Source organism: Gekko japonicus, unplaced genomic scaffold (assembly GCF_001447785.1).
Source record: "Gekko japonicus isolate JY-2015 unplaced genomic scaffold, Gekko_japonicus_V1.1 scaffold1492, whole genome shotgun sequence".
NCBI lineage: Eukaryota > Metazoa > Chordata > Lepidosauria > Squamata > Gekkonidae > Gekko > Gekko japonicus.
In genome coordinates this window covers 124,980-152,151 of record NW_015173716.1, presented here as the reverse complement: position 1 = coordinate 152,151, position 27,172 = coordinate 124,980, and the positions used below count along the sequence as shown (strand labels likewise).

Below are 27,172 nucleotides of genomic sequence, written 5' to 3'. Positions count from 1 at the left end.
GCCAAATAATACCATTAGTCAATTAAAAAATTAACAAATGCACGAAAATACATGTGTTTATTTCACAATAGATGAAAAACAGATATTGGCCCGTACTATCAATTTAATTTTTAAACTGACTAACAGTATTGTTTGGCCTGAACACTGATGTTTTCTTAACCTTTAGGTACTTAATTCACTTCCCCCTGCTCAGGTTCCATTGTGGCTCAAGAGATCTTTCACCCAGGAGGGGGCCACAGGCCTGGTCTCTGTATCACCGTGCCTGTTCTTGTCACCTTCGCAGGCCGCTGGCGATGGCCCTGTCCCTACCGCGCACCTTGGGAGAACTCCAGCTGTACCGTGTCCTTCAGCGAGCCAACCTCCTCTCCTACTATGAGACCTTCATCCAGCAGGGCGGCGACGACGTGCAGCAGCTGTGCGAGGCCGGCGAAGAGGAGTTCCTGGAGATCATGGCATTGGTTGGCATGGCGACCAAGCCGCTGCACGTCCGGCGCCTGCAGAAGGCCTTGCGGGAGTGGGCCACCAATCCGGGGCTTTTCAATCAGCCGGTGCCCTCCATACCCGTGAGCAGCATTCCTCTCTTCAAGATCTCCGAGTCCGGGGGGCGCAAATCGCTCACCAACGGGCACGCTAGTCCGGGAGAGACCCCCGCCAAGGCCAGCGCCACCTCTCCTGCCAAGAGCCCCTCGGAGCCAAGAGATAAGCTTTCCCCGTTGGCAGCGATTCAGTGGAGCACCGCCGAGTCAGAAGAGGAAGGAGGGGTGTCCTCACCGGCGGGGCAACCTTTGTCCGCGGAACATCTAGACCCAGAGCTGGTCCAGGCGGTGTCAGAGAGCGCGGAGCGGCTTTTGCGCAGTTGCCCTCGCGGGGGCGACGCTGAGCTGAGGGCCCTCATGAAGATGAACAAGAAGCTGGCCAAAACAGTGGGACATGTCTTCCGCATGGACAACGGGGACCCTCATAAGGAGGAAGAGATCCGACGTCACAGCGCTATCTATGGGCGAGGAGAAGCCCGGCGATGTGAGAGCAAGCAGCTCACGCTGCATGAGGTGGGTCAAGGGGGGGGCAATGGGGGGGGCAGGGAGAATCGGCCAGCAAATTTTAAGCCAAAGGGAGCCCAGGGAACTGTTCGGCTATATCCCATCCTGAATCGGCACTCTTACAGTAGACCAGTCTTGGGCTGTTCTGTCTCCAGAGCTGAAGTAGAGGGAGCCCCCGTGGTGATGGAAAGTGTGGCCAACTTGTGGAAACCCCCCCCCCCCAAGAGGTGTCAAACTCATTTGTTATGAGGGCCAGATCTGACATAAATGTCACTTTGTCAGGCCGGGCCATGGGTGCCATAAAATGTAATGGCAGGTAGAGGAGATATAAACTTTATAAAGGACACAGGCAAACCCAATTAACGATACCATTTTTTACTCAAAATGCAAACCTGCTTAAAACATTGACACTCTTACAGTATTTTCTTAAAGTATCTCCCTGGTGCCCACCCCCCACCTCTACTGCCCATGACTCATTAACATCGGGACTCTATACAGGGACAAAATGCACAGCCAGTTTGGTGTAGTGGTTAAGTGCGCGGAGTCTAATCTGGGAGAACCGGGTTTGATTCCCCACTCCTCCACTTGCTCCTGCTGGATGACCTTGGGTAAGCCCTAGTTCTGTCAGAGCTGTTCTTGAAAAAGAGCAGTTCCTTTCAGAGCTCTCTCAGCCCCACCTCCCTCACAGGGTGTCTGTTGTGGGGAGGGGAAGGGAAAGGAGTTTGTAAGCTGCTCTGAGACTCCTTTGGGTAGTGAAGGGCGGGGTATAAATCCAATCTCCTTCTCCTCCTCCTCTTCTTCTTCTGTCATCTGGCAATAAAGGTAATGACCAGTTGCTTGCAAGCTGGATCAGAGCCCAGGATGGGCCAGTTCTGGCCCGTGGGCCGTATGTTTGATACCCCTGCTGTCAGGTTTCCAAGTAAGAGACGAGCAGAGGTGGTTTTCCATTGCCTGCCTCTGCATAGCAGCCCTGGACTTCCATGGTGGTCTCTCATCCAAATACTAACTAGCTTCTGAGATCTGACAAAATCGGGCTAGCCTGGGCCCATCTAGGTCATGGCAAAACAGCCCTAGCAGAACAGTACCATGGGTCCTGATGCAAAGAGTTTTCCTGTTTACCCATTTTTCTTGGGCAGGGAGTTATCTATTTTAAAAACCGAGATTATGCACTGCACAGCCCGAAAGGGGAAACGTGTAGAATGCAACTGCTATTTATGTCTTAAAACTAGTTCATCAAATGCCTGGGGATTGCTGGTGTGTGTGTGTGTGTATGTGTGTGTGTGGGAGTCATACTTGCTTGTCTCTGGGTTTTTTTTGTTAGTCTAAGATTTTTAAAGTGTAGAGGAAGGTTCCAGCAACAGTGGTACGGAAGGGAGCATTTAGTCTGTTCAGATACATTCAAAAGTGAAATTCAAACTTTTCAGAAGAGCCAGTGTGGTGGAATGGTCATAGTATCCAGCTAGGATCTGGGAGACCCAGGTTCGAATCCCTACTCTGCCATGGAACTTTGCCTAACCTACCTCACAGGGATGTTGTGGGGATAAAAATGGAGGAGAGGAGAACGATGTGAGCTGCTTTGGGTCCCCATTGGGGAAAAATAAAGTAGATAAACAAATCTCAAACTGGCCCATGCCCGCAGGCAGTGTGTCAGTCATCGCCAGTGATGTTACAGATACTAGCCAATACGATGCTGTTGCATTCACAGCATTCAGCAGTACAGTTCTCATGGCCGTGTCTCCCACTTCCCAGGATAACTCTGCTCTTCCTTCTCTCCTCCAAGCTGACCATCAACGAGGCTGCGGCCCAGTTCTGCCTGCGGGACCCTTCCCTGCTGCTGCGCCGAGTGGAGCTCTTTTCCCTGTCACGCCAGGTGGCTCGAGAGAGCAGCTACCTGACTACACTGAAGGGATCCAGGTGAGAATGAGGTAACGAGGAGGCAGAGCCCCAGGGGTGACAGAAGGGACTGTACCACTTCGGCATGCTGGTGGAGGATTTCAGTTTTTAAGGCTCCTTTACCTTTGGGGGGAAAAACGAACTTTGCAAGGATGAAACTAAGCACAGCAGGGCACAAAAGATCCTTCTCCACCCTCTCTGTGCTGGTTTTCTCTCCGCAGGGAGTTCTTAACAGAGCCAGATTGTTGTAGTGGTTAAGAGCGTGGACTCTAATTTGGGAGAACCGGGTTTGATTCCCCACTCCTCCACATGCAGCTGCTGGTGTGACCTTGGGTCAGTCAGAAGTTCTCTCAGAACTGTTCTCTCATGAGCGTTTCTCTCAGAGCTCTCTCAGCTCCACCTACCTCACAGGGTGTCTGTTGTGGGGAGGGGAAGGGAAAGGGATTGTAAGCCGCTCTGAGACTCCTTTGGGTAGTGAAGGGCGGGGTATAAATTCAATCTCCTCCTCCTCCTCCTCCTCCTTCTTCTGCCTCTTCTTCTTGTTCCAAAATGCGCTTCCCCAGCTACAAAGTTAGAGCAGTCCACTGTACCCCCTCAGCATTTGACCACCTAGTTCCCACCATTTTCTCCTGCTTGGGTGAAATCAAGCTGCGGTGTTCAATTTTTCTGTGTTCAAAAAGTCTTCCTCCCCTTTTGGGGGGCATGTGTGGGAACTTTCTGCTGTGGCACAGGAAAATGTCTTCTGCACATGCTCAGGGGCACTTTAATTATGATTTTCCTTCCCTGTTTCCAGTGCAAGCCCTCCTTAAAGCTCAGCTTTTTGAGTCTGGTGGGAATGGGATTTAATGCAAGGGTTATCATCACCTCCTGCATGGTTCTAATATCCTGCGGCGCCAGTTGTCCAAACAGTGTCAGTGTGGACCAGGCAGTGGTGGAGCCTCTGTTTACTATTGGAACGGGCCTGTGATGCTTTCATGAGCCAGGCATTATCCATGCCCAGCGACCTGCCTGGAAGTTTCTTTTGGCCTGCAGGACGTCCAGTTCCATTCCAACATGATGCCTGAGAGGCAGGCAAAATGTATCCATGTTGTGCTGCCTGCACTTGGCATCTTATTTAAACCCAGCTGCTAAGTTTGAATCATAGAGTTGGAAGGAGACCTAGAGGCCATCTAGTCCAACCCCCTGCTCATCAGCCTAAGGAATCTCTAACAAGCATTTGCCCAGCTGCTGCTTGAAGACTGCCAGTGAAGGGGAGCCCACCACCTCCCTAAGCAGTCAGTTCCACTGCTGAACTACTCTTACTGTAAAAAAAAAATCCCTAATAGTCAGCGGGTACCTTTCTGCCCATAATTTGAACCCAGTGTTGCAAGTCCTATTCTCCACTGCCAGCAGGAACAGCTCCCTGCCCCTCCTTTCAGTGACAGCCTTTCAGATACTTGAAGGGAACGATCATGTCCCTCCTCGACCTCTTCTTCTCCAGACTGAATATCCTTGCAAAGCATGCCAAGTTGTCCCCTCCAATATAAGTCCCCGCCTGGGCTACAGAGCCCTGGCATGCTAAATGCTGCTCTGGGTGGGCAAAGGAAGCTTGGTTCAAGCAAAATTCCAGGCGTCCCATGCATCACTGCATGGTTAAGGTCTTTTGGTTCACCAAGCACCATGTGCCAAATCAAGTCACGCGTTGTGGTGTTGTGGATTTCATCCATGCTCAGGCTAGAGGGGATTTCTGGAGCATCATGGCCTGGCAGGGCACGCTGACCCCCTCTTGTCTTTTGTTTTCAGACTGCATCCGGACGAGGGTGGCGCTGGGCAAGCCAAGAGACTCAAGCAAGAGGTAAGCCTTGGAAGAAGGCTTTTGTGTGTGTGTGTGTGTTTGTGTATGTTTGTGTGAGAGATTGCAGTTCCTACCGTAATGTATGTAAACCACTCTGAACACTCAAAAAAGTGCTGTATATTAGTATACAGATGCTCACATATATAGAAGCGGGTTGGTGTTTGTTAGGGCAGGGTCCCCAACAGGCGTGTAGCCAGAAAAATGTGGGTGGTGGGCAGTGTTCCCTCTAAGCTGAATTAGTGTCAGCTAGCTCATAGTTTCTAATCATCCGGCTCACACATTTTTGTCTTGGCTCAGGGAGGATGGGCTCCAGAGCAAACTAATTGATGCAGCAGCCAAATCGCTGGCTCACAGCTTCAATGGCAATAGCTGACAAAGTAGGAGTTTTGCTCACAAGACTCCACAGCTTAGAGGGAACATTGGTGGTGGGGCATTGGGAAATCCAGTAAGGCAGGGCAGCTGGGGGGGGGGGAAGGGAGAGCGGCAAGCCTGCCCACAGAAGAGGAAGAGGGCTTGGCTCGGTGGCGGTGGCCTCACTGCACCTGCGCCAACTCAGCCATGTAACCCGCCATCATGTGACTTGGGCTGGCTCAGCTGGCACAGTGAGGCCCCCCGGCTGCCAAGTCGAGTCCTCTTCCTCTTCTGCGGGCAGGCTCACCCCTCGCAGTTTTAGCGGCATTTAAAAGGGGGAGCCGAGTCCTCTTCCATGTTTGAAAGGGGGAGCCATGCTCATTGGTGGGGGGGGGGCATTGCCCCCAAATGCCCCCGCCAGTGGCTACAGGCCCGGTCCACAACGTGGAGCCTGTGGAAACCACGGTGCCCACCATCTTTCTTGGTGCCTGCCAAGTGGTTTTTTTTAAAAAAATGGGTGGGGCTTTTGCCCAGCAAGGTTTCTGATTGGTTGATGGAGATTTGATTGGCTGTGCAGATTTTTTTTTTTTTTAAATGTTGCTTTGGCAGCAGCTGCCACCACAGCACGAGGATTTTCTTCACTGTGTGACTGAAGGTGAGCTGTGGCAGCCATTTCGTGTATAGTGACCATAGTGACCCTGGACTTCCTTGATGGTCTCCCGTCCAAACACTGACCAGGGCCGACCCTGCTTAGCTTCCGAGATCTGACAAGCTAGCCTGAGCTATCCAAGTCAGGACCTGTGTGCAATTCTGGTCACCACACCTTAAAAAGGATATTATAGCTTTGGAAAAAGTGCAGAAAAGGGCAACTCGAATGATAAAAGAGTTGGAACACTTTCCCTATGAGGAAAGGTTAAGGCGCTTAGGGCTCTTTAGCTTGGAGAGACGATGACTGAGTGGTGACATGATCGAGGTTTATAAGATAATGCATGGGAAAGAGCAGGTAGAGAAAGAGGTACTTTTTTCCCTTTCTCACAATACAAGAACTCGTGGGCACTCCATGAAATTGCTGAGCAGTCGGGTTAGAACGGATAAAAGGAAGTACTTCTTCACCCAAAGAGTGATTCAGACATGGAATTCACTGCCACAGGAAGTGGTGGCGGCTACAAGCATGGACGGCTTCAAAAGGGCATTAGATAAGCATATGGAGCAGAGGTCCATCAGTGGCTATTAGCCACAAGGTATAGATAGGGGCTCTGGGGCAAGTGATGCTCTGTCTTCTTGGTGCTTGGGGGGGGTCAACAGTGGGATGGCTTCTAATGTCCTGGCCCCCCCGGTGGGCCTCCTGATGGCACCTGGTATTTCTGGGCACTGTGTGACACAGAGTGTTGGACTGGATGGGCCTTTGGCCTGATCCAACATTGGCACCTCTTATGTTCTTATGTTCTTATTATGTGTTCCTTATTGTAAGCTTTTTGAACCTCATTTTCCCATTAAGAATAACAGCCACAAGGAGGTTTACCTTAAAGCGCTGACAACGACACAAGGGAAAACAGTAAAACCGCCAGCACTAAGGACCAAATTGGCAATTAAAACCATAGATTTAATTTATTCTGTAGACCTCCATCTATGACACACAGGATAAGAACATAAGAAGAGTCCTGCTGGATCAGACCAGTGGTCCATCCTGTCTCACACAGAGGCAGGGCCAACAACAACGCATAGGGGCCAAGACCTTCCCCTGATGTTGCCTTCTGGCTCTGGGATTCAGAGGGCTAGTGCCTCTGAACATGGCGTCTCCCCTTAGTCACCATAGCTAGTAGCCATTGATAGACTTATCTTTCATGAATCTGTCTAGTCCCCTTTAAAGCTGTTTATTCCTGTGGCCATTACTACATTCTCTGGCAGCAAATTCCACATTTTAACCTCTCTGTGTAAAGTAGTATTTCCTTTTGTCTGTCCAGAACCTACTGCCCATCAGCTTCATGGGATGCCCTCGAGTTCTAGTATTTTGGGAGAGGGAGAAACATTTCTCTTTGTCTCCACTCCATGCATCATTTTATAAACCTCTATCATGTCGTCTCTTTTCTAAACGGAGACGTCCCAGACTCTTCAGCTGTTCGTCACAGGGAAGTTGCTTCAACCCCCCAATCATCTCTGTTGCCCTCCTCTGTACTTGTTCCAGCGCTGCAGTGTCCTTTCTGAGATACGGTGACCAGAACTGTACTCAGTATTCCAAATGAGGCCGCACCATAGATTTATACAGGGTCATAACAACAGCAGCCATTTTCTTCTCAATCCCTTTCCTAATAATTCCTAACATGGAATTTGCCTTTTTCACTGGTGCAGCGCACTGGGCGGACACTTCCATTGAGCTATCCGAACCAAAGGTCTTGACAGACCCCAAGATCTTTTCCCCTCAGTCTCAGCAAGTTCAGACCCCATTAGCCTATACTTGAAGTCGGGATTCTTTGTCCCAGTGTACACTTACACTTACCAACATGGAACTTCATTTGCCCCGCTGTCACCCACTCAGCCAGTTTGTGGAGGTCTTCTTGGAGCTCTTCACAGTCAGTCTTGAGCCTATTATGCATGGGCGTTTTCCTTTGCTTTCACCATCCATGTCCGTTGGGTTATCTTTATCATTCTATATTGATTTCCCTCCCTTCAGCGCTCAGTTCGCTTTCTGGACAGCTGTGCCAGAGCTTGTGACTGACCCAAGGTCACATCAGCAGCTGCAAGTGGAGGAGTGGAGAATCAAACCCGGTTCTCCCAGATTAGAGTCCGCGCACTTAAGCACTATACCAAACTGGCAGTCCTCTTGGAGCTCTTCACAGTCAGACTTGGTTTCCACCATCCTGAATACTTTTGTGTCATCTGCAAACTTGGCCACTACACTACTCGGCCCCTGGTTCCAGATCTGTGGTTCTGCTGCTTCAGGCCAATAGGGCTACCCCACCTGGATTTTATCTTTGATTACGGATGTGAGGGAGATCTGGCTGCGACATCTGTCACCCCACTGATCGCCAGGGTTGATTCGGCTGATCGGGCTGGCTAGGCAGGTGTCCCCTACCGCCCTCACTGCTTCATGTGGGTCCCTCCCAAAGCTGCACGCTCGGTCGAAGAGGGCGACCATCCCAGATAGAAGGAGTGTCCCGTTCTTCGGTCAAGGGTATACAATAGCTGCGCTCCCCTGCTAGAATCTCCAGACAAGCTCAAGAATGAATCTTTGGCTGAGTTCAGACTGGCAGTTTGAAGCGGGAGGGAGTCGTGGCAAAAAAGACCCGGAACAGTTTTCCCGTTCACAGTGCAGCGACTGATGCGGGAGCATACCAGGAGGAGGTACAAGGGAGCGTTCACACTGTTGGCCCGGAGGCACAGCTGTACGGCACGGCTTTCTTTTTCGTAATCTGGAGATATGCGCTTATGCGCATGAGTGCATAAGAAAAACTGCGGCTTTTGGCGTTCACACTTTGTTGGTGCGGGATGGATGCGGGATAATCGCGCTTTCCAGGTTTTGCTACCACTTTCACCAGGTATCTTTTAAACTCGGGAGCGAAGCATTATAAGACGGGTTGAGTATGGGTGGGGAACGCCTGACAGATGTGCCTGTGTGAACGGCCCATTTAATCCGGTTGTGGAACGTTTCTGAAACGCACGTATATCGGGGCAAACTGCCAGTCTGAACTCAGCCTTTGATTACAGTTTCTACTAATTTGCCTGGGACAGATATTAGGCTGACTGGCCTGTAATTTCCAGGTTCCCTTCTGGATAACTTCTAAAAAATTGGTGTAACATTGGCTACTCTCCAGTCTTCTGGAACAGCGGCTGAATAGGTTACATATACGGGTTAGTAGATCAACTATCTCACATCTGAATCCCTTAAGAACTCTTGGGTATATGCCATCCTATGAGGAAAGGTTAAGGCGCTTAAGGCTCTTTAGCTTGGAGAAACGACGACTGAGGGGTGACATGATTGAGGTTTATAAGATTATGCATGGGAAAGAGCAGGTAGAGAAAGAGGTACTTTTCTCCCTTTCTCACAATACAAGAACTCGTGGGCACTCCATGAAATTGCTGAGCGGTCGGGTTAGAACGGATAAAAGGAAGTACTTCTTCACCCAAAGAGTGATTAACACATGGAATTCACTGCCACAGGAAGTGGTGGCGGCTACAAGCATGGACGGCTTCAAAAGGGAATTAGATAAGCATATGGAGCAGAGGTCCATCAGTGGCTATTAGCCACAAGGTATAGATAGGGACTCTGGGGCAAGTGATGCTCTGTCATCTTGGTGCTTGGGGGGGGGTGTCAACAGTGGGAGGGCTTCTAATGTCCTGGCCCCACTGGTGGACCTCCTGATGGCAACTGGTATTTCTGGCCACTGTGTGACACAGAGTGTTGGACTGGATGGGCCTTTGGCCTGATCCAACATTGGCGTCTCTTATGTTCTTATGTTAGGACCTGGGACTTTTCGGTTTTTAATTTCCCCAATAGGTCTAGAACTTCATCTCGGGTCACCTCAATATGGCCCCAGTTCTTTTGATTCCTTTCCTAAAAACGGGCTGTGGCATGGGCACGTGCCCCGCACTTTCCACAGGGAACACAAAAGCAAACCAGTCACTGAGCTTCTCTACCATCTCCCCGTCTTCCTTTAGCAATCCCTTCATTCCTTTGTCATGCAAAGGCCCCACTGCTTCTATGGCTGGTTTCCCACTCCAGATATATTAAAAATGCAGTACAAATGTGTGTGCGTGCGTACAGATCTCTTGTGAATGCTGGTACTGTGCATAAACTCACGTGTATATAATTTTGTGTGTATAATCAAAATTAATGTCTGCCTATCCGGGATGTGTTTGTAATACACATTCTGAGCCATTCAGGCTTTCAGTGCTTGCATGCGTCTTTATGTATACAGACTGTACTCCTTATGTGTTGTCAGGAATGTACATGTGCTGGAAAATTCTATTAACCTGGGGTTTTCCCTGATAGATGGGTAATATAGAATTGGAGATAGATGCTCTCGGTGCACCATTCGAGCTGGGTTTTTTTTATGTTCGGCCCATTTCAGAGAGAGAGAGAGAGAGTCCTTCATTCCTTTGTCATGCAAAGGCCCCCCTGCTTCTATGGCTGGTTTCCCACTCCAGGTATATTAAAAATGCAGTACAAATGTGTGTGCGTGTGTGTGCACAGATCTCTTGTGAATGCTGGTACTGTGCATAAACACATGTGTATATAATTTTGTGTTTATAATCAAAATTAATGTCTGCCTATCCGGGATGTGTTTGTAATACACATCCTGAGCCATTCAGGCTTTCAGTGCTTACGTGCGTCTTTATGTATACAGACTGTACTCCTTATGTGTTGTCAGGAATGTACATGTGCTGGAAAATTCTATTAACTTGGGGTTTTCCATGATAGATGGGTAATATAGAATTGGAGATAGATGCTCTTGGTGCACCATTTGAGCTGGGTTTTTCTTATGTTCGGCCCATTTCCCTGGTGTGCAGCCACAAACGAGGTCTTTAGGATTCTTAGCATCACCTCCAGTTCAGAGAGAGAGAGAGAGCGCACAGTGCCTCCCACTTTACTTGGGCTGCTAATGCAGCTGTTGCAATGAGACTTGGAATGAGTTTTGTTCCTGGGCACAGCCCTGGTAGGTGCCTCCCACAAATACCCTGCTTTGTCTTAGTTGAGTCTAGACTGACATATCCAGCAAAGCTGGCACTGTCATTGGAAACACCGTGGAGGTCCGTTCCTTGGCGCACGTGGGATGTGATCTCATTGGTCTTTGCTGGGCGATACTGGAAATCCAAGATACCATTTTTATCGGAGGGAAGGGGTAGTAGTGGATATGGTGCAGGAGGAGGGATGGGTAGTCAGGTGGGTCGCATTCACCAATCTGACATCTTCTCTCCCGGCAGGTTGCAGAGCACAGCCGGCCTGATCTTCCCTTGGTCTGCGAACCGTTCATTCCTCAGTACCGGTCCAGCATAGAGGAGGATACCGCCAGCTTGTCAGGGGAAAGCTTAGACGGACACCCACAAGGTGAGGGGGCTGGCTACCTTGTTCCGCTTAGGTCTTCCAGCTGCAGGGAACAGTGAGGTAGGAGGCTGCGGGGGGCGGAGCAGGCGGAAGATGGGTTTTCATCTCACAGGCTTCCATAGAGGCTGATGTAATTCATGCACAACAAACCCCTTCCGTTTTATTGGAGGGCTTGTTTCGACTGCACCGATCTGCTTGTTCTTTGCAAGCTGGGAACGTGCTTGGACTTGTGTATAGTTTAGGTTCCTATTCTTCTGCTTCTTCTCTGTGCTTAACCCCGAGCTGCATCTGATAGAGTCTTTTATCTTGAATGATTGTGTGCACTGCCTGTACGCTTTGCCACCCTTAGTTTCATCACACCTGCCTCTTTCCCAGACTATCATGTCTTAAAGTAGAACAGAGTTTGAGTCCGGTGGCACCTTTAAGAACCACAAAGGTTTATTCAAGGTATGAGCTTTTGTGTGCGCGCGCACTTCTTCAGAGACAGTGGAATGGGAGCTGAGGTTCAAGCTTATAGACGGGCAGAACAGCAAATCAACATGTAACACGATGAGGATGTTTTAAGCTATGCAAAAACAGAACTAAATAACAAGCTAAGGTTTACAAGGTCAACAGTTGTAAAGCAATAAATATGTCAAAATAAATCTGCGACTCTCCATTCAACTCTCAGAGCGTGGAGGTCACTTGGATAAACCTTTGTAGGTCTTAAAGGCGCCACTGGACTCTAAATTTGTTCTACTGCTTCAGACCAACACGGCTGACTACCTAGGGGGAATCTGCATTTGTCTTTCCCACCAGTGTCCCAGCCTTTTGACTCCGTCTTCAAAAAAGCTGTCCACATTTGGTGTCGTTTTCACACCTCAAGAGTGCTAGCATACTTTTGCATGTCCACATATGTTTATCGTCCTTTTGGGGCAGCTCCACTGTCACTGCACCTCCACACTGCTTTAAAAGAATCTTCTCCAAACAACATTCAAACAAGCATAGAGAAAGACGGCATCACAGCAGCACGAAAATGATTTAAAAATGCAAATGCAGATTCGGCCCTAGTCTTATTCAAAGTGTAAGCTTTTGTGTGCGAAGCACGCTTCTTCAGACAAATGGAACGAAATCTCCTCTAGGGTTACTTACAGGGGAAAAGGAGGGTGGGGAGCAGTCGTGAGGAGGGGCCACTCAGAACCAAGATGCAGACGCAGAGCTGAAATTGGATCAGGTGGCCGGTGAGATCATGGCAGCAAATTCTCACATAAAGGCAAGAGTTAAAGAGATGTGAGAATGAAGCTAGAGTCCAGCAGTACCCCCAAGACAAAAGTAGACCAGTTGCTGGTCCAAAGGTGTGGTGGTTTCACTCCTGTGTCAAAATCTCCTTGTTGGGTATATCCCTGTTACCTAAGCTAGCTTCACTCTCACAGTTTCTCCTCATAACATCAGAAGAGCCCTGCGGGATCAGACCAGTGGTCCATCTAGTCCAGCATCCTGTCTCACTTTGTGGCCAACCAGTTCCTCTGGAGGGCCGACAACAGGGCATGGAGGCCGAGGCCTTTCCCTGATGTTGCCTCCTGGCTCTGGGATTCAGAGGCTGACTGCCTCTGAACGTGGAGGTTCCCCCGAGTCCTCGACAGAACTGCAGTTGGGTGAAGGGGCTGTGGCTCACTGGTCTAGATTTCCCTCCACCTTCCAAAATAAGCATTTCTATGGTGTTCAGTGGAGGCAGTGATAAGCATTGTTGGTGTAAAATGACTTTACATTTGCAGATGCATCCCAAGTTTCCTATGTTGTACTTTTCCTTCCAGTTTTGGAAAGGCCAGTTTGGTGTAGTGGTTAAGAGTGGCGGACACTAATCTGGAGAACGGGGTTTGATTCCCCACTCCTCCACATGCAGCCAGCTGGGTGACCTTGGGTCAGTCACAGTTCTCTCAGAGCTGCTCTCTCAAGAGCCGTTCTCTCAGAGCTCTCTCAGCCCCACCTACCTCACAGGGTGTCTGTTGTGGGGAGGGGAAGGGAAGGTGATTGTCAGCCGCTCTGAGACTCCGAGTGAAGGGCAGGGTACAAATCCAATCTCCTCCTCTTCTTCTGTTTCCAAAATTAATAATCTGCCAACTGGATTCAGATTCTTGCTGGGAACTCCCAGAGGACTCTTCAGTTGGAGAAGTGGCCGTAGTCCAGGAAGAGAACATGCATTTGGCTTGCGCGTCCCATGTCCGGTCCCCACGTGGAGAATTTCCGGTTCAGTCCCTGGCGTTTCCAGTTGAAAGGATCGGGTCCAGGGTGGTGGGAAACAAGGCTCCCTCTAAGCTGTGGAGTCTTGTGAGCAAAAATTCTTCCTTGTGAGCCACTGGCATTACAGTTGTGAGCGAGCGATCTGGCTACTGCATGAATTAGCTTGCTCTGGAGCCCTCCTTCCTGAGCGAAGACCAAAATGTGTGAGCCGGAGGCTAAAAAACTGTGAGCTAGCTCACACTAACTCATCTCAGAGGGAACACTGGTGGGAAAGGCCTTTGCCTGAGACCCCGGAGAGCTGCTGCCAGCCAGAGTGGACAACCTGTGGTCTGACCCAGGATAAGGCAGTTTCACGTGTCTCCGCTGGTGACCGTGGAGAGCTGCTGCCAGTCTGATTAGAATAACAAATCATGCAACTGCTGCAATAAGTTCAAAAATTACAGAACAATGACAATCAAATGTAGGCTTATTCTGATGTATTATTTCAAATTTCTTCTTTTATTCCATTGGTCAAATGACGAACATCTCGAGTTTCCAGAGTTCGTTTCGAGTTCTTTATCAAAATTCTGTGTTGTGGTGGTATTTTTCAAACAATCCAATAGTAGGAATCTCAATTTCCAAATGGCTATGAAATAGCTCCCATGTTAGCCAGAAGTTTTCCCAGACACTGTCCATTGTTGAGAAACTTCTGGCTAACATGGGAGCTATTTCATAGCCATTTGGAAATTGAGATTCCTACTATTGGATTGTTTGAAAAATACCACCACAACACAGAATTTTGATAAAGAACTCGAAACGAACTCTGGAAACTCGAGATGTTTGTCATTTGACCTATGGAATAAAAGAAGAAATTTGAAATAATACATCAGAATAAGCCTACATTTGATTGTCATTGTTCTGTAATTTTTGAACTTATTGCAGCAATTGCATGATTTGTTATTCTTAGATTGCTGTGCCCTCGATTGTATCGCCAGTCTGATTAGAGTCACAGGCTGCAACCCCCCCCCTAGAGTAGACAATCCTGAGCTAGATAGACCAGCGATCTGATTCCAGAATCTGTTCCATGCGCAAAGAGAGCGAATGCATCCTGACACAACTGCCTCTTTGCTTGTCCTAACTTGGCTGTCTACTTCTCAACCCGCCGCATCTACTTTGGCACGGCTGCAGCTGAGCCTGCGTGCTGATAAGAGCGCAACCAAGCCCTGCATGTCTCGGCACGGAGGAGTACCTCCCGATGCCTTTCAGATAAGGCGGCATCATGTATCGTACCGGGCTTGTCAGGGAAGGCGTGGCAAACTTTCCTGCTACACAGAAATGAAATGCTGCCAAGCTCTTAGCGGCACAGAGGTTTCCAAGAGGGTTTGGAAGTGCTCCTAAATTGCAGGCGCATGGAGGTGCAAGTAATGCGCTGACCAGTGTTCCCTCTAAGCTGTGGAGTCCTGTGAGCAAAAATTCTACTTTGTGAGCTTCTGGCATTAAAGTTGTGAGCAATTGATTTGGCTACTGCCTAAATCAGTTTGCTCTGGAGCCATCCCTTCCTGAACTAAGACAAAAATGTGTGAGCCGGAGGCTAAAAAACTGTGAGCTAGCTCACACTAACTCAGCTTAGAGGGAACACTGGCGCTGACCCTCCCTGCCATTCCCAGCACGGGAGAGTAGCCCGGCATGAACCCCATATAATTGTTGCTTAGTAGCCAGTTGGGATGGTTTCCAAAGTAGAAGAAGATCCTCTAGGCGACTTAGGTATGTGAGTGCCGTAAAGTCTCACCTGACTTACGGCCACCCCAGCAAAGCGAGGGAGAAGCAGAGGAGATTGCAAAGCGAGGGAGAAGCAGAGGAGGGTTTGCCTTTGCCTTCCTCTGCAGAGCCTTCCTTGCTGGTCTCTCTTCCAAGAACTGACCTTGCTTAGCTTCCGAGATCTGATGAGATCTGGCGATACGAATGCCCTTCCCTCCTCTGCTATGCAAAGGGCAACCTAAATGTGACAGGGGAAATCCGATCACAGATCCCCTGCATATTTTGTTAGCTACTAAAAGCAGCTGCAGAGGGTATTATCTAGACTGGAGCCCTGGAGCTGTGGAAGGGAGTCCCGCACCATTAGAATCACAGAGTCACAGAGCTGGAAGGGGCCAGGCAGGCCACCTAGTCCAACCCCCCCTGCTCAATGCAGGATCAGCGTAGAGCATCCCTGACACGGGTTTGTCCAGCCGCTGCTTGAAGACTGCCAGTGTGAGGGAGCCCACCACCTCCCTAGGCAGCCGATGCCACTGTTGCACAACTCTGACTGTCAAAAAGGTTTTCCCTAAGATCCAACCGGTACCTTCCCGCCCTTAATTTAAACCCATTGTTGCGAGTCCTATCCTCTGCTGCCCACAGGAACAGCTCCCCGCCCTCTTCTAAGAAGTGAGAGCCCTTCAAATACTTCAAGAGAGCCATCATGTCCCCCCTCAGCCTCCTCTTCTCCAGACTGAACACTCCCAAATCCCTCAGCCTTTCCTCACAGGGCTTGGTCTCCAGGCCCCTGATCATCTTTGTCTCTCTCTTCTGCATCCGCTCCGTTCTATCTACATCCTTCTTTAAGTGAGGACTTCAGAATTGTTCAAATCCCACCCCTCCCTCGTAACTGGTATTTGCTCCACAGTGGGAAACAGACAGGTATAATTCCCATGCGTCCATTGGTAGCATGGCAAGCTGCCACTCATGTGTGCCTGTAGCAAGGCTCTTGTTTCAGTGGGCTGCTTAGTGTGCCAACTTTCAGGTTATACAGATATCCTCAGCTGGCAGAAAGGAAAGGTAGCTGTTCCCCCCCCCCCATGCATATGTGTGTTTGCGAAGACAAATTCATTCCAAAAAGATCTTCCCGTGCTTCATTTTGTATTTCACTACCCAAATGGCCATATTTACAATGGATGAGATTTGTCTGGAGGGCGGTTGTCTGGAGGGGAGGTCTTTTAAGTTCGGGGATGGGATGTGGCTCCGTGGTTGAGTGCCTGCATTGTGTGCGGAAGGTCCCAGGCATCTCTCCCGTTGAGATCGCTGGCATTTCCAGTTGGAAGACGCAGGTCGTAGACAGTGTTCCCTCTAAGCTGAGTTAGTGTGAGCTAGCGCACAGTTTTTTAGTCTCCAGCTCACACATTTTTGTCTTAGCTCAGGAAGGATGGGCTCCAGAGCAAACTAATCTATGCAGTAGCCAAATCACCTGCTTATAACGTTAATGCTGCTAGCTCACAAGGGAGAATTTTTGCTCACAGGACTCCACAGCTTAGAGGGAACATTGGTCGTAGATGATGTGGAATCCCTCCCCCTGAGGCTCCAGAACAGAGATGTCAAACTCATTTGTTATGAGGGCCACATCTGACACAAATGGCACTTTGTTGGGCTGTGTGCGCCATAAAATGTAATGCTCCTAAATTATATCCCGTAGATATAAATTATATCCCATAGATATAAATTTTATAAAGGACACAGGCAAACCCAAGTAATAATAATTTTTTTAACTCAAAATACAAACAAAAGCAATGGATTCCAGCAGTGAAAGCGATTGATTTACAGGGGAGCCCACAAAAGTGCCAATAAATGCATTGAATCATATGCAAGACTTGTTTTTTTCCCCAAGGGATTCCATAAAAGGGGGAGCACCCAGGGCTCTTTTTGTAGAAAAAGCCCAGCAGGAACTCATTACCATAATAGGCCACAACCAACACCAGAAACTAATTAGCATATTAGGCCACACCCCTGCCAGCACAGCTCATTAGCACATTAGGCCACACACCCCATGTTACCAGAAGTGTGGTTATCCAGCCACACCCACCTTTTGCTTGTTATTCTGTTTACCTTGTTTGTTGTCAAAACCCAGGGCCTTTTTTGTAGCAGGAACTCCTTTGCATGTTAGGCCACACACCCCTAATGTAGCCAATCCTAATGAGTTTCTGCTGTTGGGCGTGGCCTATTATGCTAATGAGTTCCTGCTGGGTGTGGCCAACTCAGGAGCCAGCCGGAACTCCGTTCCTGTGCGTTCCTGCCCAAAAATAGCCCTGGGATCACCTTATAGCCCCACACATACCTCTTGCTTGTGGGCCGGGTAAGAGCCCCGGACGGGCCAGTTCCAGCCCCCGGGCCTTACGTTTGACACCCCTGAGACTCTAGAGAAAACACAGTTACACGCAGAGAAAACAATACTGACCCCGAGAGACCTGACAGTGGCCTGACTAGGTATAAAGCGGCCTTGTGTGTTTGTTATCAAGGGGAGCAGCTGTGGCTCAGAGGTAGAACATCGGTTCTGCCTGCCGGGGCCCCCCAAAGTTCAGTCCCCGGCATCTCCAATGGAAAGGGTCAGTCGGCAGGTGATGGGAAAGACCTCCGCCTGATGTGCTGCTGTCAAACACTAATGATTTTATGGTGACCCTATGAATGAGTGCCCCCCCCAAAAAAATGTTCTATTGTTAGCAGCCTTGCTCAGGTCTGGCAAATGGAAGGCCACAGCTTCTTTCTTTGTGGGGTATTTTTGCATTTTGTGTGCGCGCCCGTGCCCGGAAGTCATGGTGCCCTCTGGCGACTCCTACTGGGGCATGGAGGACGTTTCAGAGAGGTGGCTTGATGATGAAGAAGAAGAAGAAGAAATTGGATTTATACCCCGCCCTTCACTTGGAGTCTCAGAGCGGCTTACAATCTCCTTCCCCTTCCCCTCCCCACAGCAGACACCCTGTGAGGTGCGTGGGGCTGAGAGAGCTCTGACAGAAACTGCTCTTTTTCAAGGACAGCTGTGCCAGAGCTTGTGACTGACCCAAGGTCACCCAGCCAGGTGCAAGTGGAGGAGTGGGGAATCAAACCCGGTTCTCCCAGATTAGAGTCCGCGCACTTAACCACTACACCAAACTGGCACCAAACTTGATAGCCCGCCTCTGCCTCCCAACCCTGGTATTCCTTGGAGGTCTCCCATCCAAGTACTTGGCCGGGGTCAGCTCTGCTTAGCTTCCGAGATCTGACGAGATCGGGCTGGCCGGGGCTATCCAGGTCAGGCCTTGGCTTCCTCGACTGAGTCCCTCTGTCTCACGTTGGGTCTTCCTCTTCCCCTCCTGCCTTCCACTTTCCCAGTTAGTCTCATCTTCTCACGGCACAGGAGTAGGGAGGGTGATTTGGAGAGCCATTTTGACCACGTGCGGCCGCTGGCTCAGCCGCCACAAGCAAGGAGGAGACCACCCCCCCTTGTTGATTCTCAATCTCTCGCTCCCTCCGCAGCCACGGGCTCCTGTCCTCGGCTGACTCCGCCCCCCAACGCCGCCTCTGACGCACTGCTGGGCCTCCCGCCCCACGGGCTGTGGAGCCGCCACATCCTGCAGCAGACCCTGATGGACGAAGGCCTGCGGCTGGCGCGGCTGGTCTCTCACGAGCGGGTGGGACGGCTCAGCCCGTGCCTACCGGGCAAGACTCAAGGGACAGGTGAGTGACCCTTTCCCCCCTCCTGGGCTTCCAGCAGAGTTTGGGGAGCAGCACGGGTCTGGGACGGCAAGGGGCTGAATCCTCCACCATCAAATAATGAGAATACACCGGGGGGGGAGGGGGATGGCGAGAGGCGCATGATTCAGCATTGAGAGAGACATTTAACACCTGCACTGTGCAATGAAGAGCCGCCTTTCTTCTGAACGACCAGTTGCTGAAATCTGACTCCGTTCCAAGCAACTCACCAGAGGGAGATCTTCCGGGAGCTCAGAAGGAGGACACACCTGTGCCCAGTCGTAGGAAGGCTGGCAAGCGTGGGAAGGCCGCTCTCTATTTTGGGGGCCCTTGTTTCTTGCAGAGCCTTGTGGTTTTTGCCTGAAACACGTGGGTTGGTGCCAGGCTCATCTTGCCACTCAAGGGGGCTCACGATTCATTGTTGCCCAGGAAACTGGTCCCAAGGAAAAACAAGGAGGCGATCTTACAGAATACAGGGACGGCCAGCTTTGTACGTACATACATACATACATAAACCTTTATTGGCATAACACCGCAACAAGAAGGGCAGTGAAACGGTTAGAAAAATAAATAAACAAATTAATAGGTCATGGCAAATTACACCAAGCTGCCCCAACAAAAGATCATTTAGAAGCTTCTCGTAAATAATATACTCCGTTAAAAATATAACAGTTCTAAAAGAACACAGGGGGATTAAGACTTGTACGCCCTTACCCTAAGCTTCCAGACACAGGCTAAGAATTCGGCAACAGACAAAGTAAGCGCCGAGAACTTATCAGACAATAAGATTTTAAGATCTTTGTCAGTCGGATTCCTTGTAGTAGGTAAATGGGGGCTAATCAGCTTTGTAAACCTGGGGGATTGGGGGGTGGGGTGGGAAATGTCTGTGTATTTTAGCCTTCCAGTGCTGGGGAATTTGACCCTTTTGGGATAGCTCCACTTTTAAAATCATTACTTATTAAACGTATGGATCACACCATCCCTACTATCGTAGGGCTCTGGGCGATGTACATAGTATTAAAAAGAGTCACCAAATGAAACAATTGAACATATTAAATTACAAGAGAGCCAGTTTGGTGTAGTGGTTAAGTGCGCGGACTCTAATCTGGGAGAACCGGGTTTGATTCCCCACTCCTCCACTTGCACCTGCTGGTGTGACCTTGGCTCAGTCACAAGCTCTGGCACAGCTGTCCTTGAAAAAGAGCAGTTTGTGTCAGAGCTCTCTCAGCCCCACCCACCTCACGGGGTGTCTGTTGTGGGGAGGGGAAGGGAAAGGAGTTTGTAAGCCGCTCTGAGACTCCAAGTGAAGGGCAGGGTATAAATCCAATCTCCTCCTCCTCCTCCTCCTCCTCCTCCTCCTCCTCTTCTTCTTCTTTAAAAAAACAGATGGCGAGTAGTGATGCCTAGAATGAATTATTCCCCTATTGCAGACTGCCAGCCATTTCTCTGGCAGGGGGAAAGAAGATGGAACAAGCATGGAAAACTGAGGAGGGTGCCAACTAAGGTGACAGCCATCACTGTCCTCAACCAAAAGCCTGGCGGACCATCTCTGCCTTGCAGGCTCTGTGGAATTTCATAAGGTCCCGCAGGGCCCTGATGGAATTTGGCAGAGAGTTCCACCAGGTTGGGGGCCAGGACCGAAAAGGCCCTGGCCCTGGCCAAGGACAGCCAGATATCTTTAGGGCCGGCACCCCAAGGGTATAGGTCACTGGTTGCTTGAGATGGAGTATTGGAGTAGATGGGCTTTGCATGGCCATTCTTGTGTCCTTACATCAAATGGGCTAATATGGTACGGCTTTTTCGTACATTATACTTTTCCTTTCTCCCATCGAAGCTCTTGAGCGGCAGAAATAGCTATAGCAAAGGTTGAAAGGACGGGGAAAAATTAGCTACAGACTAAGTAATTTGGGGTTGAAGTTGAAGTTGAAAGTTCAGAACGGCAAGCTAAGAAAGGAATAATACAGAGAGCTCTAAGATATTCATAAATTGGACACTGGAGAAAAATATGAAAAGCGATCTCAATCTATATATCTAATTCTCAACAGTCCCCTCTGCATGCAGGTACTTATTTCTGCAGCTAGGGGGCACAGTTTCCCTCAACAGGTTTTTCTACAGACTCAGGGGACTCCATGGGTTTGCTGAAAAATCCAAAAAGTTTTTTTTAAAAAACCCACTTCAGGGAGGGTTGAATTCCCCCCAATACCTTTACTCTAGGCCCCACCATATCAACAGTAAGAGGGGGAGGAGAGGGCAGGAAGCAAAAGCAGGACTGGATCTCGGATTGGGGGGGATGGCAGGGCACTTTCCAGGCCTATTTTGGAGCCAGGCCTTGGACTAGGATTGCCTGCTCCAGGTTGGGAAATTCCTGGAGATTCTGTGGTAAAGTCTGAGGAGTGCAGAGCTTGGGGAGGGGAGAGGCGTCCGCTGGATATAATGCCAGAGTCCACCCGTTTTCTCCAGGGGGACAGATCTCTGTTGTCGGGAGTTCAGTTGTCATTAGGGTTGCCAAGTGACTCACCAAAATAAGCGGGGGAGAGTTGGTCCTGTTCCAGGACATAGAGTTTTTAGTGTGGTTGCTAGAGCGTCACCCGACGACATGCCCAGTGTGATGACATCGCTTCCGGGTGACGTCATCATGCTGGGCATGTCGGCCTGATCTGGCCACTTCGGGGGTGGGGTTCCCCCCGCCGGCCAGACCTGGACCGGCGGATTGGGGACCCTTTTAGCGGGGGAATCCCTGCCCCCCCGGGGGGACTTGGCAGCCCTAGTTGTCATTCTGGGGGAGCTCCAGCTCCCACCTGGAGGCTGGCAAACCTGGGCCTAGCAGCACCCTCTGGGTGACTTGAGATCACCTGACTTGCATGATTCAACTAGGCCTGGCTGCTTGCTGCTGTTCAGCAGCAGCCACCTTATGAAAGTCAGTGTAGCATCATGGTCAGAGCTTCAGAGCAGGGTTTGCAAGGCCCAGGTTTAGATCCCCATCTTGCTGTGGAAGCTCACTGGGTGATTTTGGACCAGTCGCATACGAGACCTTCCCCGACTGGAGAACGGTGGGGAAAAGGAAACAGCAGACAAAAAGATAAGAGATATGGGTGCTTCAGGGGTCCAAAGTGAGGAATATACCTTGGTACTATCTTCTTAAAGGAGAGAAGAAGAGATTGGATTTATACCCCGCCCTTCACTACCCAAAGGAGTCTCAGAGAGGCTTACAATCTCCTTTCCCTTCCCCTCCCCCCAACAGACGGCCTGTGAGAGGTAGGTTGGGCTGAGAGAGCTCTTTCGAGAACTGCTTGTGAGAGAACAGCTCTGAAGGAGCTGTGTGACTGACCCAAGGTCACACCAGCAGCTGCATGTGGAGGACTGGGGAATCAAACCTGGTTCTCCCAGATTAGAGTCTGTGCTCCTAACCATTACGCCAAACAGTATGCGCACAGGTGCGTGGTTAGGTTGCCCACAGCTTCTGTAGCAGCGTGCTGCTGATTGGAGTTCAGAGTTATAAACAAGCTACGCCCAGGGACAGGAGATAGCATGTTTCGTCCTGACTCTTGGTTTCTTATTTCAGAGTTTGGGGAAAACCTCTCTGAGCGTTGCCAGGCTCCGGCGGCGCAACTGGAGGCCAGAAGGAACAGCATCAAGGTAGAACCAGAGAGCAGCCATCAATAAGTGGCGGGTGACTCTCGGCACTCAGTCACCAAGCAATAATGTGCCAGCCCGACTCCACACGTCAAGAGAGACTCTTTGCGGGAGATGGAGGGGGACGTGCAGTTCTCTGAGTCACCACAAGGAGGCGTGCTTCGCTTCATTGACTGAAGGACAGCTACCATATATTCGCACAACTCTCGTTCGCCAATCGCGGTTCCCCTTCAAGAAGTGAAAAACAAGCTTGGCCTCTGCCCCCCTCCAAGCACCAGTAGAAGTGCATGGATGGGGAATCCCGCATCCTGTGATCCTAATAACTACGTGAGAAGGGGTGTCCTGGCTACAGCGGGTAGCAGTGACCTCAGGGAGACCACATCTCTGCTTAGTTTTGCGGAGGGGGTGGGGTTCATGGAAGGTCAGCCACACAGACTATGATGTATACAGCCATAATGTTAAAAAACAACACTCATTTTTTATATCCTTAACAGAAAGACATTCAGTTCTTCGACCACGTCACCCTCAGAATCACCACTGTTCTTCCCCAAAGTGCACACAAATGCTCCCACAATCCTTACGACCGTGCCGGGACTCGTGCGTGCCCTCCCGTATGTGTACATACGATACATTGTCCCCATAGCCATTCTCTCTCACACAAACACACACTCCCCTGTGTATAAACAAATGCTCCCCCCACACAACAAATGCTCCCCCCACACACAGAGTGACGCGCAGTGTCGCATATCCATCAAATATTTGTCACGGCCGTTCTCTCAGCTCTCTGTCGTCTGTCTCCTCCAAGGTCCCAAGCCGCTTCCTCTTGGGCCGAAACCTCTCGTGGAATGTGCCAACGTCAGTTAATCGCTCTTGGTGTTGACCTCGTGTTGGTGTTCGCCCCCCCCCTCCAGTGGTTCTCGACCACCGTCTGGCCCTTTCTGGAATTCCACGCGGCTCTATGCTCCCGTGACCGTTCTAAGGAACTTGCTCTAGAGCTGGGCCCCTACCAAAATCCATTCATTTCACGGCACCTGGTGTTTTCAAGGGCACAGTCTGCCCGGCTGTGTGAGCAGCAGCAGCAGATTTTATTTTATTTTTTTGCAATTTTATAGAAATTTGAGTAGATGCAGGGATTAGCATAGGGAATTTCTGTGTGAGCCTTCGTCCACCTCTCCTTTTGTGTGGTCTCAAGGTATCCCGAGAAAGAGGAGAAAAGGCAAATGGTCTTTCTCTCTCTCTTTTTCGGAGCCTGAAGCAGCACTGTTCTCATTCCTTTCCTCCCCCCGTAGTAATCAGCTTTGCACTCTTGTGACTTGTCTGTACTTTCCCTCCCTGCCATCCTTATACTGCGGGAAGAGGACTGAACAGCTGAGAGAGGTATCGGGTACCTCCAGAGCAAGGGGTTGGTGCGTGGGCTGGCCCCAAACACCAGCATTGCTTTTTAAAATCACGTAGGTAAAGGATTGCAAAGAGGTTCTTAAAAGAGTTCAGAATGGTTACTCCTAGACTAGAGACTGGGGCAGGGTTGGCCTGGGCGAGAAAAGCAGCCCTGGAGGGACAGGTCTAAACGAGATGTGATGTTTGAGATGTGACCACCACAGGGACTGTCAGACAGCAGCTGCGAGTTCCCCGTAAGAACTCACTCTCCTCCTCCCCAGCAAGGCAAATAGTGCCTCTGGAGTGTTTTGGGTCAGGAAAACGGTGCTGGAGGGGGAGGCTGAAGTCCCTCCTTCAGCCACACACCACAGTCACAGTCTGAAATGGGCCCCTGCGGTGTTTGGCCATTGAGTTCCCCACGGGAAACTCGCGGCTACTGCCTCACCGCTAAGTCCTTATGACAGTCCTGTGTTAAACATCGTGTCTAGTTCAGCCCACAGCCTCGGTGTATAAGCTCGGGCTGTTTTGAGACGACGTGACGCATTTATACCAGCAGTTCTACCACTGCAATGTTGCTTCTGACCAAGGTCTGGACTTGTCCAGCGGCCGCTTGGTGTGAAACCGCAGCCGGAAGGTCCTGTGGTGTCCCCTTTGCCTTTGTATCCCCAGGATCTTTGAACTAGAGACCATGCAGAGATCTGGGAGCTGCTGTTGTCCTACGTAAAAAAGAATTAACATGGCTGCCTCTCCCCCACATCTTATTTTTCTTGAGGGCTATCCCCTGCTCCATGAGCAACTGGAGTAAAGGGGACCAGTTAGGAACTCCACTGTCCTAAGTTTTCTGGGGCGGTGAGGAAACAGGGTCCCACCTTGAAACTTTCTCAGACTGGCCTGGCATCTCTTGGATTCTGATGCGCCAGGGAGATGTTGGCACTGCCTGTTGGGCTGGGTCGGCCCTGGGAAAGGGAGTGCTCTCTTTTACTCACACGAGGGGCCGTGGTTGGCCCTGGGAAAGGCAGTGCTCTCTCTCTTTTACTCACACGAGGGGCCGTGGCGTAACCCCCCACTTCTGAGGACGAAACAGCAGCAAGCTAGACCCTGACGACCTGGCCCATGGGAATGGCACAGAAGTGAACATTACCAAAAACGCAGGGTGCCAACATAGGTTGTCCTGGTGAGCCTTGAAATCCCCAAACGGCACAACATCAAAATCTCCACCTGCTATCACTTTTAGTCGTGTCCCCCCCCCTTCTCCCATAGGGCCCTGGTGTCTTTAATAGAGAAAATTAGCACCCTTTCCTTTGTATTGTGTACAGTAGATTATTTATTTTGTTATTTTGAAATAAAGTCTTATTTTATGGCTTAGCTATTTTTTCTTCCTACATCTGCTCGTACCCCTGTACAGGCTGTGAGATAGGAGTAACGGGTATTCATGGAGGTTGGAGTCTAGATTAATACAGAGGGAAGAGCATGGGTTGGGTCAGCCAATGGGCCAGTGTAGGACTGAAGTCTTTAATTTCCCAGGGAGAAGGAGAGTGGGGGAGGGGGTTAAATGGGTCCAGGACCTAGCAAGATGCTCTCACTGCTATGATGAAGCAAATCCACGTTTTATTTAATCCTCCAAATCCCCCATTAAAGCAGGATTTGGAATTCTCTGTTGGTAGCTGCCACCACTTTGGGTTTACTTTCCTTTGGCTCCCCCCTGCTCCCAGTGGCTGCCCCCCGTGGTACAGAGCCCCCCCTCTCGGGTATATAGTAGCATGTGGCGAGCCATTTGGATGTGGGGTTAGGAATCAAGGCAATGCATCGTAACTCAAGCAATTGTATTACTACGATGCATGACGCAAGAGTAAACACAGGGCAGTTCTAGCATGTGGACTTAGAAGGAGAAATTGATTTATATCCCACCCTTCACTTGGGAATCTCAGAGCAGTTTACAATCGCCTTCCCTTAGTTTCCCCACAACAGACACCCTGTGAGAGAGATGGGGCTGAGAGAGCTCTTTCGAGGACTGCTCTTAAGAAAGCAGCTCTGAGAGAATTGTGGCTTGCCCCAAGGTCACCCAAGCAGCTGCATGTGGAGGCGTGGGGAATCAGACCTGCTTCTCCCAGATTAGAGTCCATGCTCCTAACCACTACACCAAACTGGCTAAGAAAGTAATATGGACTAGGTGACTAATAAGCTAGGTGGGACTCCACAGTTCCTGAGCATCTCTGCACCCTCCCATTTGATGGAGGCTGGCTGCTGGGTCACATGCAGTTTCTCTGCAGTCTCACCTCCATGGTCACACACATCCACCCACACACAAAGGGGCAGGTCTTTTCCACGTCTCCCCCACCCCGTATGTCAAACGAAGTATCGGCCAATCTGGGTTTAAGGTTCTGGAGCCCAGAACTCTCCAAACACATCAAAGAGATAGTATGTTTCTCTGCCACTTGTAAAATGCGCTCATCCATCTGGATGAGGTCTTTCCCAGCCTAGTTGACGCCTTGTGGGTCAGTGAATCTCCATACCTGTCAAACGTTTGCCCCTTCTGCCTCTCGTCCATCACACCCCACCACAAGAAGAGTCATGTGGGAAAGAGAGGCCCTGTTCCTACACAGGGCTGCTGATAGAGGGGGGGAATGGGGGGGGAGACACACACAAAATTTGGGGGGCTCTTGAAGTCAGCATCAAGCTTCAGCCAGCCGAATGGCTTTCCGTTCATTTTTAATTGCAGTTCTGGCTGCAGCCACTAGGGGCGCAAGGAAGTTGGAGCATAGCAAAAGATCTGCTGGACTTTCTCTAAGACTGAAGCTAAAATGATCATCGACCAAGCCAGCACTGGAGCAAGACAAGACAGCACGCTGATGGTTCATACGATAATTGTCAGCCTGCAGGTTATTTTCTCCAATAGCCTAGCCTCTCTTCCTCTTCCCTTCCTCGCACCCAGCTCAGCCAGATAGGATTGCCAGCCTCCAGGCGGGGCCTGGGGATCTCCCCCTTTTGCAACTGATCTCCAGCAGACAGAGATCAGCTCCCCTGGAGAAAGTGGCTGCTTTGAAGGGTGGACTCTACGGCATTGTGCTACGGCATTGTGCTATGCTGAGGCCCCTCCCCAAACCTCACCCTCTCCTGGATCCACCCCCAAAGTCCCCAGGTATTTTCCAACCCAGACCTGGCAACCCTACAGCCAGATCTTGCGAAGCGGGAGTTAGGGTGTTGCAGCAAGATAGAAAGACCCTTTCCTCTCTTTTCCTTAATTTCTTTAACCCCACTTTTCTCATTCATTTCTCCCTCCACCTAATTTTTCCATATCTCCCCCCCCCCCTCATTTTCAAGTCAAGG

General features: G+C 50.1%; 1 protein-coding gene across 1 annotated transcript; it reads left to right on the top strand.

Annotated features, from left to right (window-relative positions):
• Positions 1-293: 293 nt before the first annotated feature.
• On the top strand, positions 294-23,544 carry NAB2 (NGFI-A binding protein 2 (EGR1 binding protein 2)). The gene is made up of 6 exons (XM_015423333.1): positions 294-1,049; positions 2,821-2,954; positions 4,716-4,767; positions 11,041-11,164; positions 18,620-18,820; positions 22,398-23,544. The coding sequence occupies exons 1-6, from the start codon at positions 294-296 to the stop codon at positions 22,496-22,498; spliced, it is 1,368 nt and encodes a 455-aa protein (XP_015278819.1). The 3' UTR covers positions 22,499-23,544.
• Positions 23,545-27,172: the final 3,628 nt, after the last annotated feature.

What these genes read in the sequence shown, in the direction of transcription:
- NAB2 (XM_015423333.1), top strand. Translation starts at nt 294, where the DNA reads ATGGCCCTGTCCCTACCGCGCACCTTGGGAGAACTCCAGCTGTACCGT. An exon ending in AGCAGCTCACGCTGCATGAG is followed by an intron (nt 1,050 to 2,820) that starts GTGGGTCAAGGG and finishes CTCTCCTCCAAG; the next exon opens with CTGACCATCAACGAGGCTGC. An exon ending in CTTAGACGGACACCCACAAG is followed by an intron (nt 11,165 to 18,619) that starts GTGAGGGGGCTG and finishes CTCCCTCCGCAG; the next exon opens with CCACGGGCTCCTGTCCTCGG.